Source organism: Bufo bufo, chromosome 10 (assembly GCF_905171765.1).
Source record: "Bufo bufo chromosome 10, aBufBuf1.1, whole genome shotgun sequence".
NCBI lineage: Eukaryota > Metazoa > Chordata > Amphibia > Anura > Bufonidae > Bufo > Bufo bufo.
The window spans coordinates 43,479,156-43,496,171 of NC_053398.1; the positions used below are offsets into that span (position 1 = coordinate 43,479,156).

At 43.3% G+C, this 17,016-nt stretch overlaps 1 protein-coding gene across 1 annotated transcript in view; it reads right to left on the reverse strand.

The window, feature by feature from the left end:
- The window catches only part of LOC120980025 (mucin-2-like), a 144,030-nt gene that overhangs the window by 50,220 nt on the left and 76,794 nt on the right, over nucleotides 1–17,016 (reverse strand). Inside the window, exons 30-41 of the mRNA XM_040408890.1 lie at nucleotides 15,182–15,244; nucleotides 12,005–13,411; nucleotides 10,706–10,897; nucleotides 9,072–9,364; nucleotides 5,063–5,237; nucleotides 4,699–4,943; nucleotides 4,426–4,609; nucleotides 3,993–4,197; nucleotides 3,724–3,899; nucleotides 2,424–2,493; nucleotides 1,869–1,981; nucleotides 410–441 (exon numbers count right to left, since the gene is read on the reverse strand). Of these exons, the coding sequence (XP_040264824.1) occupies nucleotides 410–441; nucleotides 1,869–1,981; nucleotides 2,424–2,493; nucleotides 3,724–3,899; nucleotides 3,993–4,197; nucleotides 4,426–4,609; nucleotides 4,699–4,943; nucleotides 5,063–5,237; nucleotides 9,072–9,364; nucleotides 10,706–10,897; nucleotides 12,005–13,411; nucleotides 15,182–15,244 (3,155 nt within the window). The remainder of the gene's footprint in view (nucleotides 1–409; nucleotides 442–1,868; nucleotides 1,982–2,423; nucleotides 2,494–3,723; nucleotides 3,900–3,992; nucleotides 4,198–4,425; nucleotides 4,610–4,698; nucleotides 4,944–5,062; nucleotides 5,238–9,071; nucleotides 9,365–10,705; nucleotides 10,898–12,004; nucleotides 13,412–15,181; nucleotides 15,245–17,016) is intronic.

The window sequence follows — 17,016 nt, forward strand, 5'->3', positions numbered from 1 at the left end:
CCAATTTGTGTGAAGTAACACCAAGATGTACTTTCCATTGTGTGTGAAGTAAACACCAAGACTGTAAAGTAACGCATTGTTTTGTGCATTTGCCTCAAGTGTGAATAAACACTGAAGTTTTGCGTTAAGAACTTGTCTTTTCCCTCTGTACTGCGTCCACTTACCCTATCTACCAGAGAAAAACCCCACAAAGTATAAACATTTTTTGCCGGATTCTGAAGGATAGAAAAGTGCGGCGCTTTTGTATGCTTTTCTCCCAACATTTATGTTACGGCAAAAACGTGATGTGAACCCAGCTTAATAATTTCGGGAAACAACTATAAATGGATTTTTCTATGTGCATCTGTATATATTTAAAAACTGTTACATAGAGTGGAAATGGTGACAATAATTCGGGGAAGGGACATACCTTTCGTGGTACATGATCTGGACCAACACATCCTAAAAGAGAAAACACATTGTAAATATAAGGCAAAGTTACCCAAGCAAGTGTCAGAAAAATATACTTAAGACTAAGGGCAACAAGTGTTTGCCTTGAAATAAGTGTTAGGGTCCATTCACACGTCCGTTGTTTCTTTCCTGATCTGTTCCGTTTTTTGCGGAACAGATCTGGACCAGTTCTGTACCCATTCATTTTCAATGGGTCCTGAAAAAAATTGGACAGCTCAATGTCTGATTTTTTTTCAGGACCCATTGAAAATGAATGGGTACAGAACTGGTCCAGATCTGTTCCACAAAAAACGGAACAGATCAGGAAAGAAACAACGGACGTGTGAATGGACCCTAAATGGGGTTTTCCAGGAGTTCAATATTGATGACCTGTCCTCAAGAAAGGTCATCAATATCTGGTCAGATGGGATCCGACTCAACATTCCCGTCAATCAGCTGTCTGAAGAGGTGAGGGCTCCAGTGTTGTACATTGTATAGAGGTTGTGGCCCTGGGACTGAACTGCAAATAGGCCATGTGTCCAATGAAAATGACGTCACTGGCCTAGAAAGAGGGCACAGTGCATCAGAATGCCATGGCCTGCTGACTCTGACCCCACTGATCAGATATTGATGACATCCTAAAGATACACCATCAACAGTGGACTCCTGGAAAAAAAAAAAGCTTTCATTATTTAGCATAAAGTAAGGTTCGTGCCAGTATTACTGATGTGATCGGAGTCGTATAAGTCTCCTTTAGTTTTAGCTAGAGATGAGCAAAGTTATCAAACGTTAGATTCGGCTGCTTCGCCGAATTTCACAAAGAAATTTGATTCGTTACTAATTACTTTGTCACGAATCGCATTCCATTGTAAGTAGCGGGCACAATAATGGGGCACAGCGTTCGTACCTCCCCCTATCATTGAACCCTTCATAGGCCGCATTCATCACTGATCGCGGAAATCTGGCAGTAATATTAAGCCCGTTCTGCATAACGGGAACCAGACGGATCCGTTATAATTCCCATAGACTTCTATTATGACGGAAAGCAAAACGGAATGCCTTTTAAAGGCTTCCGTTTTGCATTCCATCGTAATGCAAGTCTATAGGCAGCATAACGGATCCGTCCTGGTTTCCATTATGCAGGACTGGACTCCTGCATAATGGAGCCGTTATGCTGCCCATAGACTTGTATTATTAAGGATCAAAACGGAATGCCTCTTAAAGGCTTCCTTTTTGACTTCCATCTTATGTATTCGGTTATTTTCTGTTATAACCATATTTAACGGAAAGCCATAACGGAATACATAACGCTGATGTGAACCCACCCTTAACAGTATATTATGGCATGATTGCAAAAAAGAAAATAAATGTGTTTTAACGTTTTTCTTTATATTTTTCATTTATTTAATAAAAATGAATCGTGACCAAACAGTCCTTACCACAATTTGACACGCATATGTCCACAGCTGGACTGAAGCGTATAGTGCCCTCAGGGCAGAAACATCCTTCAACCAAATGTTCATCATGTTTCATTATGAAATGTTCTTCTGAGCTGGAACATAATGAAAATTTATATACTGTAAATGTACAGACAGGAACCTTTATAAAAATCACTCACTAGAGCGGGGTATTTGTTCTCATCAAACAGCTGATTGGTGGCAGTGCCAGGGGTTGGACCCTCACCAATCGGATATTGATGACCTATCCTGAAGGTAGGTCATTAATATTCTAGTCCCACAAAACCCCTTTAAGTAAACAGACATCTTATTGGACAGGTAAGAAGGCTATCTCTTCACTCGCTATACCTAACCCCTTACCCATGCTGCATGACCCCATCGGAGAGATCAACATGACTTTAGTGATTGTTTCTTTTGATAATAAACCACGTATACATAAACTGGTGTAACAATTTAGCCCTAAGGAGTTCGAGATTATAGAAAAGAACCGCCTCTTTACAAAAAAGTTATCGGAATACAAAGCACCGAGCCTCTTACGTGGTTTGACATGTTCTTGGTCTGGCTGAACCACAGGCATTATAGACCTTGTGAGAGGGACATGGCATGTCTGAAATAGAAGGAATTACATTAGTTGAGCTGACATGTTTAAATAAAAAAAAAAATGTAAAGGAGTTTTCCAGGTTTTTTAAGCTAGATGGCCTATCCTAAGCATAGATTATCAATATCAGATCGGCAGAGGCCTGGCTCCAGGCATCCTCACCAATCAGCTGCTCACAGGAATTGCTGCGCCTGACACAAGACACCAGAAAAGCACAGCTCTGTACGTTGCGTAGTGGACATGTCTGGTTATTGCTGCTCTGTTCCCATTTAAACAAGGCATTATTTTGAGCAACTACACAGTGTAAGGTACTGTTCTGGTGCCTGTTCTGGAGCAAACAGCTGATTGGCAGGGGAGGAATGGTGTCACGAGACGCCGGGGCGCTCACTCTCCTCAGCGCCGCCGGCATCCCGTTTCTGTGCAGGAGCGAGGACAGCGTCCTCGTCTCCTTGGTGATAAGGGGCGGGACGGACCGGCCGCGCATGTCTCCGCCACATGGCCGGCATCCCCAGCTACCAGGCAGGATCTGAGCGCTGAGCTGGGCACTCGGTGCTCAGCTGTACTTCCTGCTGCGGGTCATGTGACACTGGCCACGTCACATGACCCCAGCTAGCCAGTATTTAACAGGCAGCCTGCTGGCCACAGGTTGCCTGTTAATTTTAGGTTCCTGGTGATTTGTTTGACTCCAGAATACTTACCTGACCCTGTTCTCTGACGATCCTTTGCCTGCTCCTCCTGTACTGCGTATCCCTCCTGGTATTTTGACCTCTGCTCCCACCTGACTACTCTCTGCTGACTCCTGTGGTACTTCTCTACTCTTCTGGTATTTGACCCCGGCTTCTCCTGACCATTCTTTGCCTAACCCTCTGTACTGCGTGCTCTCTTGGTTCTGACCCGGTCCGCTCACGTTCCGTATTTTTGTCTTGTCTGTCTTCCCTGCACATATTCTAAGTTAGGGACTGCCGTCCAGTTGTCCCCGGTCATCAGGACTCGTGAGGCAACTAGGCAGGGCCAGGGGTGAGGGTGGAGCGCAGTGGTCACGATCCTCCCCCGTGTGTGTGTGTGTGTGTGTGTGTGTGTGGACGTGACCGTTTCAAATGGCATAGGTCATAAATATTAAAGAACCAGAAGACTCATTTAGATGATGACCTTCTGAAGGTTAGTAGTAAGTAGACCATAAAATAAATCTTTTTGAATTGGTCCAGCTGTAGGGTTTCCTGGTCAACCGGAAAAACTTACAGCATTCTGGGGCTTGACTCCTCCAGTCTATACAAATTCCTTTATCTACGCAGAGTTGAGCGTAATGCTGCAGGCTGGAGCATTCAATCTTGGATCTTGACACATGGCAGCTATCATACACACAAGCCTCGTGGTAATCTTCTGGTTGCACAATCTTGTGGCATTTCTGGAATGTTCTTTACAAACAAAATTCAAAAAAACACCAATAATTATTTAGGTCTGCAAGCTAAAGAGGGGTACACATAATCATATGGAGAATAAATACATACTGTCCCATAATAAGGCTGCAAAGTGGTGATGGTTGGCAAGTAGGAGAAGGAGAAGTCACTGTAGGGGGCACTGTAGTCTTAAACTTGCCACATCCAGGTTTTTTGGGATCTTCTATGATCCAGGAATCAGCCATATTTTCACACTTTGATACAATGTCACCATCACGTGTCTTGCAGTCATCTGACCGGTTGTTAGTGCATGTGCCTGTATTAGGAGAACCAAGCCGTCAACTTTCATTGTTGAAATTTATATGACTTAAAACTATATAATATATAGAAACTGGACAAATGCAGCTACATTTTTATTATCTACTATGTGACAAAGAAGATGAAGATGCAATTTATTTATTTATTTTTTTAAAGAAAGAAAGAAAGGACCCATCACACCACCCCGAGTTGTAATTAGTTCCTACCAAAATGTTCTTGAACTCACCACACTGTCCTTGCGTATTATGACCAAATCGGTCATAAGGCAGTTTGACAGAGAACGTCAAGCCATTGTATGTAATATTAGCTCTCAGTTCTGGTATTTCCACCACGTAGTAGATGCCAATAGTGTAAATTTTCACCCCATATTTCTGATATGGGGTACCTACCATAACTCCATTTACATCAACCTTCAGAAAGAGAAAGAGGCAATGTAATTGCTTGCACAGTCATAAGTTTATCCTGAACCTGTTTATTGGGTCGCTGGGTAAGTTTTTACCTCTATATCTGTGTCATGTGAACCACCGACCACAAGTTGGATTTCTTGAGTATTATAGAGCACAATCATGTTTCGTGGGCAGGATACCAAGTCCTTTGTTCCACAGTCATAGTTATCCAAGTATACTGTGAAGTTATTCTTCTTCTCTATCTCCTCGACTAGGGTATAGGTGCAGTTGCCTTGAAAAGTGTAGTAGGTTCCATCAAATGTCTTGTAGTGTGGATCGCCCCAGCCGGAGCAAACACCTGCGTTATAAAATTCATATCTGCAATTGGTAGTGACCATTCGTGAATACAATATTTGAGATATACTAACTACAAAGGTGAAGACAAATGTATCAGTAGCGCTATATGAAAACACTTACAATCACATTCCCAGTGCCAGCAGCATTGGTCTTCATCTGGTACGGCTATTGGTGAGTACCCATTGGCACAGGTGATCATAGGTGGAGACTTGCACTTCAGTTCAATAATCTCTACCGTGTGGTTTTCCAAGCATTTGGCCAGTGTGCAATTATCGAGCCTCCATGTTTCATTTGGCTGGGGAAACAAATTTGAGAAAGTAAGTCTAGTTTCACACTAGAGCTAGGGATCCAGCAGGCTTCCAGCATCGCCAGAAGCTTGAACGTCTCCATTCAGACCCATTAACTATAATGGGGACTAGCAAAAATCCGTCTGCAACCCAGCAAACAGTGGTGTAACTAGAGTGTTTTGTGCCCCAGTGCAAACTTTGGATCCCCCCTTCCCCAATTTATACAAAGAGGCAGCATTTTTTTTTTACACTTAGCCCAATGCATGGCTATACTCACCCAGTCCTAACTAATAAAATCTGGTCCCAGCTCATCCAGGGTGTGTCACGGTGGGGACTGGGGGAAACCCCCCACCGTACAATGTAAAAGGATAAATAATAGCTGCTAGGCCAAGAAGCTAGGAAAAGGGAAGCAGGTCACCTCCTCTCCCTAACTCCTCACCGTATAAGCAGACCCCGATGATAGGACGGCTCATACCCTGGAAACCTGGGACCCCGAGTCACCCTGATAATCCCTCACATAGGAGCAGGGGAGAGACGTCCTGTTCATCCAAGATACAGAAGAACAGGAGTCTCTGAAGACCTAGTAGCAGGGAAAAGGAGAGACCATACATAGCAAGAGGATCGGCAGGTAAGAACACAAGACAACACACTTACCTGCCGAAGTCTCCACGACTGGAACCCGTGCATATGTACAGGAGCCCTAACACCAAACAGGACACCGTAGCAGCAACTCACACAGGTATCCAACACACCAGACTCCGCCAGAACCCCCATGCCACAAGGTGTATGGCAGCCCCAGGCAGCACTGCATACAGGCTAGTGGTTCACCCCTCCAGGAAACCAACCCCCTTCCGGAGGACACAACACACAGGGAAAACGTCAAAACCAACAACAGCCCAGACATGTAACAACAATCAAGACGTACAACACACCCTGAACATAAACCCACACCTAACATACAACAAGTGAGGTAGGGTATAAGAAGCATACAAAAGGAAGACAATTTATGTCCAACAAGGTGGCCTTCAAGGACTGGGCAGAATAACCCAGGAAAAGAGCAGAGCTCTACAACTGCCCCCAGCCAGGAAGCCACAGATAAAGACACCCAGGACACACCTAAATCCCCACTAGCTAGATGATTAACCTCTCACACACCAAACCGCAGGGAGTCACACCTTAAAGGGAAAATGCACGTGCAAACCGACAACAACACATTGCCACCGGCAACCAGTCTGCACGGCAACCGCATCACGGTCAAACAACAATATGACCGTGACAGGGTGTCGCTGGCGTCGGCATGATGTCCACTGGATCCAAAACAACGTCCCTGTGGTGATAGAGAAAAAAGAATAATCACATAAGGAAGGGATGGTGACTGCCCCTGTGAAATTACCAGCAGGAGGCTCTGTGCTGGCCTGTAAGACTGAGCCATGCCAATGTATAGCAGGGTAATCTAGGACATTTCCCCTAAATTCTACCACACAGTACTAATGCCCACATTGTGGCCCCTCAGTAAGCCCACCGTTGTTCCTGTCACAGAAGTTAGGCCCACTTTTGTGCCCTCTCACTGTAGTTATGTCCGATTATGTGCCCCCTCACAGTAGTTATGCCAGATTATGTGCCCCCTCACAGTAGTTATGGCAGATTATGTGCCCCCTTCACAGTAGTTATGCCCGATTATTTGCTCCCCTCACAGTAGTTTTGCCAAAAATGTGCCCCCACACAGTAGTTATGCCCAGATATATGCCCCCTCACAGTAGTTATGCCTAGATATATGCCCCCTCACAAGTTATGCCCAGATATATGCCCCCTCTCAGTAGTTATGCCCAGATATGTGCCCTCTCACAGTAGTTATGCCCAGATATGTGCCCCCTCACAGTAGTTATACCAGATTGTGCCCCTCACAATAGTTATACCAGATTATGTGCCCCTCACAGTAGTTATGTCCAGATATGTGCCCCCTCTCAGTAGTTATGCCAGATTAGGTGCCACCTCACAGTAGTTATGCCAGATTAAGTTCCCCCTCACCGTAGTTATGCCAGATTAGGTTCCCCCTCATTGCAGTTATACCAGATTAGGTGCCCCTCAAAGTAGTTATGCCAGATTAGGTGCCACCTCACAGTAGTTATGCCAGATTAAGTTCCCCCTCACCGTAGTTATGCCAGATTAGGTTCCCCCTCATTGCAGTTATACCAGATTAGGTGCCCCTCAAAGTAGTTATGCCAGATTAGGTGCCACCTCACAGTAGTTATGCCAGATTATATGCCCCCTCACATTAGATTTGCCAGATTAGGAGCCCCCTCACAGTAGTTATGCCAGATTAGGTGCCCCCTCAGTAAATATGTCCACTTTTGTGCCCCCTCACTCTAGTTGTGGCCCCCCTTTTGCCTCCAGTCTGCAGCTTTATGAGAGAAAAAAAAATCACGTTGCGCTGCTTGATGTGCTGGAGGTCCCGGGCTTTCAGCGCTCCTCCCACAGCCAGCAGCGCAATGTGCGGCCTGTAGGGGGAACGCCGGATGTCAGAAGAACAGTGAAACAGGGAGAGGGCCCCCTGCTTCACTCTGGAAACAAACAGCCCAGCATTGACAAGAACTGCCAGGTGAGTGCGTGCCAGGAGCGCATATTATACATGTTTGAAGAGCGCTCTGACGGGGCCTGGCATTGTCACTGTACTTCGTACATCAGAGCGCTCCTGTTACATGCAAGTGCAGAGGGGCCCCTCCCCCGCCGGGACCTGTCGCTGTTGCACCCTTTGCGACCGCGATCGTTACGCCCCTGCCGGCAAATATGGCGAGATCAGCAAGAAGAACACCATTGCGTGTTCAAGCTTCCGGCAATGGCGAATGCAAAGAGATCTGGCAGGCTGTTTCCTACCGGGACAGCCTGCCAGATCCCCAGCGCTAGTGTGAAACTAGCCTAATGGAGATCCTGCAAAGACTAATGTAGAAACAGAACGAATTGGTTCAAAATATATAAATTTCAGTTTATTGATTCATTCCTATATGACTGACACTAAAGCTCTCATGAATAAAGAAACAGACTTCTGGTCCACACAGCAGATTCCTGAGCTTTCAGCGCTCCTCCCAGTGATCTGGTGAGTATCACTGAGGGTCCTATGTGGCAATGGCTACAATTATCGGAGGGTGAAAATATGCTAAATCACAAAATTACACATTTTGCACAAGTTACTGTGAATACAACATTTACAAATGGTGGGTACAGATTATTTTTTTCTGGGAATGCCTAAATGGGAGCAGCTACGGAGCTGTGCTGTTTCGGTGTCCTTTCCAGTGCTCAGCCTGTTCAAACAGCTGACCCCCACAAATTTCATATTGACGACATATCCCAAGGATAGAGGCCGAATCCACTACATTTTCCAGCAGCTACAACTAGGGCGAGGAAAGTGCAAAGAGATTTTACAGCTTCCATTAAACTCAATGGTAACTGTATACTTTTCTATGCACTGTTTTCCCCCTATTGAAGGCTGCAGGCAGGCAATTTTATGATTTACCTTGTAAATGGAAGCAGAGAGTTTAGCGCTCTATGGGGGAGATATATCAATGTATTTATGCCGGTTGTCGGGTGTAATACTTAAAAAAAATATGGAGTCCAGAATTAATGCCATGTTTATAAAGCACCAGCTCCACTTTGTCTGTCAGGTGAAGTGGGCAAATGTGTAACTTTCATATTAAAAGATTACTCCTTGAGTAAAAAAAAAATGAGAATTCATCACTAAGCTCACCAGTGGGACCATACTAAGTTTTGCTATGGGACCCCATGATATTTGTGAATGGCCGTGACATCAGTAGCTATTTGCTCAGTAAATATCTGAAGTTACTCACCTCTCGATATTTCTCAAAGGAACAACCACGTTTCTCAGTTGTTGATGAGAACGTAGGTGTTGTCTTACTGTGACTTGCATTTAAGGGTGTTGTGCTGGATGTTGTGGAGGCCATCTGTGGTGATGTGCTAGTAAAATGGGGTGAAGTATCTGATGTTGATTTTAATGCTGGAATTGAGGTACTCGCTGGAGAAGATGTGGAGCAAAGCCAGTTATTCATTTCAATTTTACATTTCATACTGCAAATGATTTCATGGCACCATGTTTCATTGGTTACTTTGCTGATTATTTTCCCTGGGGATTAAATAAAGATACATTTTAATAGTAAATGGCAGCAATTTACGGCATATTTACAGGAGTCAACTGAGCAGGCACTTATCAGGAAGGAACAGTACCTTCCTAAGAACTGCCTGCTCATCAGAGGAGATGAGAGCTGCCTATACATGCAGCAATCACCTCAACTGCATGTGGCAAGCCGATGACTACTGACATTGATTTTGACCATACAAGTTCATTGTTTCTCGGCAGCAGATCCCTGTTTACACAGAATGATCTGCTGCTGTAACAGGCAGTTGGCGTAGACCCACTGTGCCAACTAACCGGATTGTCTTTGGGTTAAAGGCCATTGTCTTGGCGGTTCCCTGTTATTCACCCTTTAACCCATATACAGGGATCTGGACTTCACTGCAGGAAACCAACCAGGCAGCTATCTCCTTGAATAGTACTGATGTAATTAGCAGCTGATCCATGGGGGACAGAGACACTGATGCAAAACACCTAAGGAGCAGACAATACTCATAGCCAGGATCAGGGCAGGCAGAGTTTGTGGATATCCATAAAACCTATACTCAGGATAGGTCATCAATATCAGAGCGGAGGGGGTCTGACACCCGGCACCCCTGCCTGATCAGCTGTATAAGGAGACGGCGTACGCAGTGTGCATGTGCTGTCTCCTGTCTCTCCTTCTGTTCACCGCTGATTTGCCATAGACATAGCAGCAGGAAGAGAGAAGAGAGATGGCACGTGCACAGTGCGCGCGCCTTCTCCTAGAACAGCTGATAAGCGCGGGGGTGCGCAGTTGTCAGACCCCCTCCAATCTGATATTAAGGACCTGTCCTGAGGATAGGTCATTAATATTAAAAGCCCAGAGAACCCCTTTAACTTTAACAGTACTACAAAGTTCACTAACCACTAGCCCCAATACACACAGGGTGAGCCTGAGCCCACCCGGGACAGCGAGCCAGTGGTGGACACGGGTTGCTAACATAACAGCTGTCCAGAAACGGCGATTAATGTGTCAGCTGAGTCCATTGCCCCTAGTGGTTCATTTGCATATATTAAAACATCATTTTTTTCCAGTAATGCGGAACCATATGAATATGGGACCAACACAGATGCCTTCAGCTGATAAGTGCACATGTAACAGGTCAGCCAGTGTCATAGGTACAAAACTGCTGACAGATGCCCTTTAAATGTGTGTTGATGATGTCTGCTGCTAGGATATTACTGTAATAATTGCCGTTTAACAAACCTATGACTGAATACAAGAGATTTACTGCAAATACATTACAGGAAGAGATTGAACTGATAATCTCACACCTCATATAAAACTACCTTAAATACAGACACACTTACCTGGGGGGTATGTAGTTCCATTATACATACAAACACATGTTGTAGAAGATGAGATACTTGTTTCTTTTGCAGTAGTTGGTTCAGGAAGAGAAGTGATTACTGAACTAGTTGTAGTTGATGTCTGCCTCATAGTGTGGCCGGTAGTAGATGTCTCTTGACTAGTAGTAGTAGTCATAGATAATTTACTGATATCTGTCAAATACAAGTAGTATACACGTCGATAAATATTGTAATGTTTTTTTTTTGTTTTGTTTTTTCAAATATAAATTACAGAATATAAATATTTTAATGTTTGCAATGTTAGCTTTGTCAAAATCATGGCATAGTTGTAGACATTACTGTTACAGACAACATTAAAGCCTGAAAGACCTTTGTTAAAGCAAACCTGTCACATTGAAAATGTAGGCTGCAAGTTATAGAGCAGGAGGAGCTGAGCAGATTTAGGCCTAGTTCACACGACCGTATGGCTTTTATTGTTTTTTGCGGTCTGTTTTTCACGGATCCGTTGTTCCGTTTTTGAGTTCCGTTGTGTTTCCTTTTTCTTTCCGTTTTTCCGTTCCGTTTTCCGTATGCCATGTACAGTATACAGTAATTACATAGAAAAAATTGGGCTGGCCATAACATTTTCAATAGATGGTTCAGAAAAAACGGAACGGAAACGGAAGACATACGGATGCATTTCCGTATGTGTTCCGTTTTTTTTGCGGACCCATTGACTTGAATGGAGGCACGACCCGTGATTTACGGCCAAATATAGGACAAGCTCTATCTTTCAACGGAACGGAAAAACGGAAATACGGAAACGGAATGCATACGGAACACATTCCGTTTTTTTTGCGGAACCATTGAAATGAATGGTTCCGTATACGGACCGTATACGGAACACAAAAAAACGGCCCGTACACTCGCAAAAAAAAAAAACGTTTATGTGAACTAGGCCTTATATAGAGTTTTGTGGGAAAAGGTTAATTAAAACTTATAATTCTTTCATTTAAATTCCTGCTCATTCTAGGCTTTGGAGTCAAGGAGGCGGTCCTATCAGTGATTGACAGCTATCTGTGTATGCACAGTCATTCAGGGAAGGCTGTCAATAACTAATAGGACCTCCCACTGGCCTCTTAAGCCCAGAATGAGCAGGAATTTAAATAAACGAAACAGGGCTTATGATGATTCTTTTCTCACAAAACTATAAATCAGTCTGCTCAGCTCCTCCTGCTCTATAACATGTTGCCTTCAGATCAGACACCCTGTTCAAAGTGACGGGTTCCCTTTAGCCAACACCTTATGACTTACCCTTACCTGTTAAATAAGGAATTGTACTTTTTATAGTACTTTCCGTGGTTGATTGGATAGTAGATGGCATATGGCTCCTACTTGCTGATGTAGAAGAAGGGGAGCTAACGATTGAAGAAGCTTCAGGAGTCAATGTTGATCCTGATACAATTTTCGTAGGTTTGTACGTTGTAAGTTTTGTTAGACTAGTATAAGATGCAGTTGCTGTAGTTGTAGCAGTAGCATCATCAGGCTGAGTACTCACATATGGTCCAGATACAGTGCTGATATACCTTGTAGTCACTTTGCTTGTCAAAATAGGAGACATGGTGGGACTTCTATTATTAGGAGTATTGGCTTTAGATGAGGAACCTGGAATTATATGTGTATATAGGGTAGTTTCAGGTGAAATATGTGATGTAGTGGAACTAGAAGTTGGAAACCAAGGAGTGGAACTTAGTGTAAACTTAGTGGGAGAAGTTTCTATAAAGTCCTTACTGGTATATACTCGAGTGGTTTTATTTGTAACAGGAAAAATTGTGGTGGACTCAGTAGCAGCAGTTGTTGAGGCTGGAACAGATTCAGAAACTGTGAGTATGGTTGTATCTATAGAAGCAGTTGTACTAGAATTGGTAGTCATAGCTGAGGGTGAAGTAGGTTCAGATGTCTGTATTCTTTTACTAGTAGTTGTAGAAATAGTAGGAGATACATTGCCGGTTGTAGGAGGTGAGGCTGTAGAACCTGCAGTAGTTGTTTCAACGGTTAATGTTATTTCAGTAGGTTTGCTGACTGTTGTAACTTCACCTGTAGTATAAGGAGATGTATTGGTGGTACCAGTAGCTTCTGATGTGATTGGCATAGATTTGGTAGGTGTATATGTACCCTGACTTGTAGTTGATGGAGTCAATAAAGCAGTGGTGGTTACTGTGGTTGGTAGAGAAGTAGCAGTGGTTACTGTGATCGGCAGAGAAGTAGTAGAGGTGGCTTTATTAGGTTCCATGGTCAATGAAGTCTCATCAGTTCTGAGTAATATTCTTGTGTAATATTCAGTAGTAGAAACAGTAGTGGCTGATGTTAATACAGATTCAGAAGTGGCATATTCACTTGGTGTTTTAGGGAGAGATGTCACGGTGGAAGTCGTGCCACCTTCTGTGGTGATCATTTGTTCAGGAGTATAAATCACTCTACTTGTACTTGAAGTAGCAGGAGGTGAAGCTGTGGTGGAAGTGGTAGGTGATATAAAAGAGGTATTAGCAGGAGGAGTGGTTGGTGAGATGGTGACAGGTGTGGTATTAGGAGATGGTATGATGGTAGTGAATGAAGCTTCAGTAGTTGGGGTTGGTGTGGATTCAGGTCCTATGTGTATTGTTTCAGCTTTACTTGTACTGGCTGGAGATGTGATGGTGGTTTTCTTAGTTGTTCCAGTATTATGAACTGAAACAAGAAAATATTTAATTAGCTGCAAAGTAACATAACAAGAGCAACTGTACACACAGCAAATAATACCAAGTTCAGTTTCAAATGTAGCAGAGCTGAATTTATCTTCAAAAGGTAGTCTGGAAAGTTAATGCTGATGACTTATCCTTAGGTATCCCTGCTGACCAGCCATTTGTCATTTACAGTACCATACATTTTATTGCAGCTGCATGTGGTACTGTAGCTATGGCAGCATCATGGGGCACAGCTATGTGTAGCATAATGCACAGATTCTACAAAATGTATGGCACTGTGCCTGGTAATGAAGGAGCCCACATGCCACAGCCTCTTCAAAACAGCTAAATGGTGGGATTGCCAGGAGTCAGACCCACACCAATCTAATATTTGATGGTCTATCCTAAGGGCAGGTCATCAGTTATAAAATCCTGTAAAATCCCTTTAGATGGTCACTAGACTTTCAAAAACTTTGCATAAATCAATAGTACAGGTGACTGTAAGGCTACTTTCGCAACTGAACAAACCTGATCAATTGTAAGTCAATGGATGCCAAATCCTCTGCAGGATCTCAAAACCTGAATTGAAAACATAGATGTAAAAGTAGCCTAAGAAATATCTTATAAGATAAAAATGCCTGTTTCTCCCTCTAGCAGCTCACTCCTCCTCATCCATCCCTTCTCCATAGACTTCTATAGGCAGCATGTGTCTGTGTCGTTCACATTGCCGCTCTCCACAGACGTCTATGGGCTGAATGTGTCTGTGGCTCTCTCACTGCAGCTCCTCCCACTTCAAAGACTTCTGTGGGGAGCTTGATAGTGATCCTTCAGTGAGCTGGCAGTCTGTCTCATCTCTCAAGACGGATTCAGGAGAGAATATAAAAGTTTAGGTGGTGGGAGAGAGAGACATTTTTTCTGATAAGATATATTACAAAGTCTCTTATATTCCCCTGTACTATTGATTTGTGTAACATTAGTTAAAAGTGAGGTGCAGTGACCATTTAACCGAATCTTTTGTGAACCATGGTATCTCACTGTGTTAAAGAGACTGCACATAAGCCTTAACTGGAGTCCTATTAAAAATCACAGACATTGTAAGATTGATATGGTGTGTCAGATTACAAATTCTATTCTGGAACATTGAAACTCAGTACAGCTAGATCTGCAATGCATATAAATTCAAATGCAAATGCATTTTTAGGCACAGATTGCATGACACTCTAAAACTTAACATTTAATATTCATTGATAAAAATCATCAAAATATGAAGATAACACAATGGGCCCTCACAAACAAGAAGAAAATAAGCCAATGCAGTGACAGGGGTCTACGTCAACAGAGGTCCTGTCAGGGAGGGATACTATCCCTAGGGAGGCCCTCACTACCCCTAATAACAGGGATACACTCTCATGGTGGGTATACCCTGCGCTGGAACCTCCTGATATCACCCTAGTATACCCTATAATGAAACAACGCGTTTCCCCCCCCCCCCATCTGCTTCATCAGTGGACAACAGATACAAAATAGGGTATGACAGAAAAAAACATCCAGGACTACAGAGGTGAAAAATACAAATGGCACGGGTCCAGGATAGGGCCACTCACGTGTCTAGGCAGTGGGAGGGCACAGCAGCTTGAGAGAGTTACTGGTACTCAGCACTGATGCGTTTGCAAATGCATTTTCCCAAATTTCCAAGAATTTCAACATCCTATTCTGTACTGTTTGTATGTGAAATGTATTACATCTAAATATATCTGGTTTCCTTTATAGTCACCTTGGGGTAACTTCACAGTAGTCTTAAATGTTGTCCGTGGCGTCTTGATGTTTATTCCAAATGCTGTAAAAAGGGGAACAAAGAACTCGCATAAATTCTAAATATCAGAAACGGTGAAAAGCTATACGACGCCAACGGGTTAGGGCTATTTTATTAGAATATTCACAATGGGCAGACACTTGATAGCATTTCTTGAGTATAATAATATTACAGGGTATAGAATTCTGAAGAAGGGATGTTGATCCAGGTGGTTATTCTGATTGCCTTATTAAAGTTGAGAAGGACTTTTTCCTCCCGAGTCCCTAAGATGAGTAAAATTGGCTTCTACCTTGGCTTTTGTCTTCTGGATCAACTTTGCAGAATAACAGGATGAACTGGATGGATGCAAGCCTTTCTTTTAGCCTTTCAAACTACAGTATGTTACCTTTTTTTTTTATGTGAATAGAACTATATTATTTTTATTATTAGATTTATATTTATTTTTATATTGCCAATATCTTATGCCCCAAAGAAAGCAGCACTTCAATGAAAATCCAAAGTGCGTGCCGGCAACCGTAACCTTGATCCAGGGTAAAGATATTGCATTGTTCCCAATGGATCCAACCAAAAAGTGGTTTATTCACTCATGCCAATGCATTGAGATAATTCATCACTCTGTTCACCATTATCCTATGTGACTGTGTACTGTATAATGTAGAAGAAATACGTCAGCAATTCTGTTCCGCACTTCCGTTGAAATTGAATATGCCGAAAAAACTGAATATGCCCTATTCTTGTCTGCAATTGCGGACAAGAATAGACATATTCTGATAGTGCCGGCAATGTGCGGTCCGCAAAATGTGGAATGCACAATGCCGGTGTCCGTGTTTTGCGAATCTGTGGATCCGCAAAACACACACAGACATGTGAATGGACCCTTACAGACATCTGTGCATTTCAAAACACAAAGGGAGAAGAGGTTTCCAAATACCAATCTGGGCAAAAGTGGAGCAACCTTTTAAAGGGGTTTTCCCATTAAGTGTAATAGTACCAAAGTGATGCAGAAATTATCATAATGGGCCATTTTATACTATATACTTCATTTTTAGTCCTTGTCATCTTCATCTTCTGGCTAACTTACAAGGTGAAATGTGCATGACGGCCACGGTTAGCGCTGCAGTGTCGTGCAGTGTCCCCCCTGTGATAGCAGTGTCCATACATGTGTAAAGGCACCAGTTATTGGGATGGAGAGAAGACTAAGGATACGGCCACAAAGGACAGATTTTCAACCGTGGAATCTCCACTGTGGATTTTGTCTAAAAATCAGCTGTGGGTGTACCGTGAAGTTCGGACTACACATTGCGAAACTACGTAGAAATCTGCAGAATACCGTAAGTTAACATGCTGTAAATTTAAAATCTGCACTAAAGGTCAGTTATATCTCCGGGTTTTATTGGAAGCACGTGGGTGGGCTACTGTAAAAGTCTGTAGATATGACGTTAAACCTGCCAGACCACCAGATTGAGCGGACATACCACTGGCAAGAGGATTGATAGGGGACAGGTAAGTGGCTCATTTATAAATACTGAAGTATAAAAAATAGAATGACATCACAAAGATGCTTATTATTACAATTTACCACTATGTAGCTTAGGCTACTTTCACACTTGCGGCAGTGTGATCGACGACGGAACTGCCCGCCGGATCCGCCGATCTGGATGTGACTGAAAGCATTTGTGAGATGCATCCGGATGCGGATCTGTCTCACAAATGAATTGCAAGGACGGATCCGTCTCTCCGCTTGTCATGCAGACAGACGGATCCGTCTTGTATCTTTTTATTACATTTTTACCGGT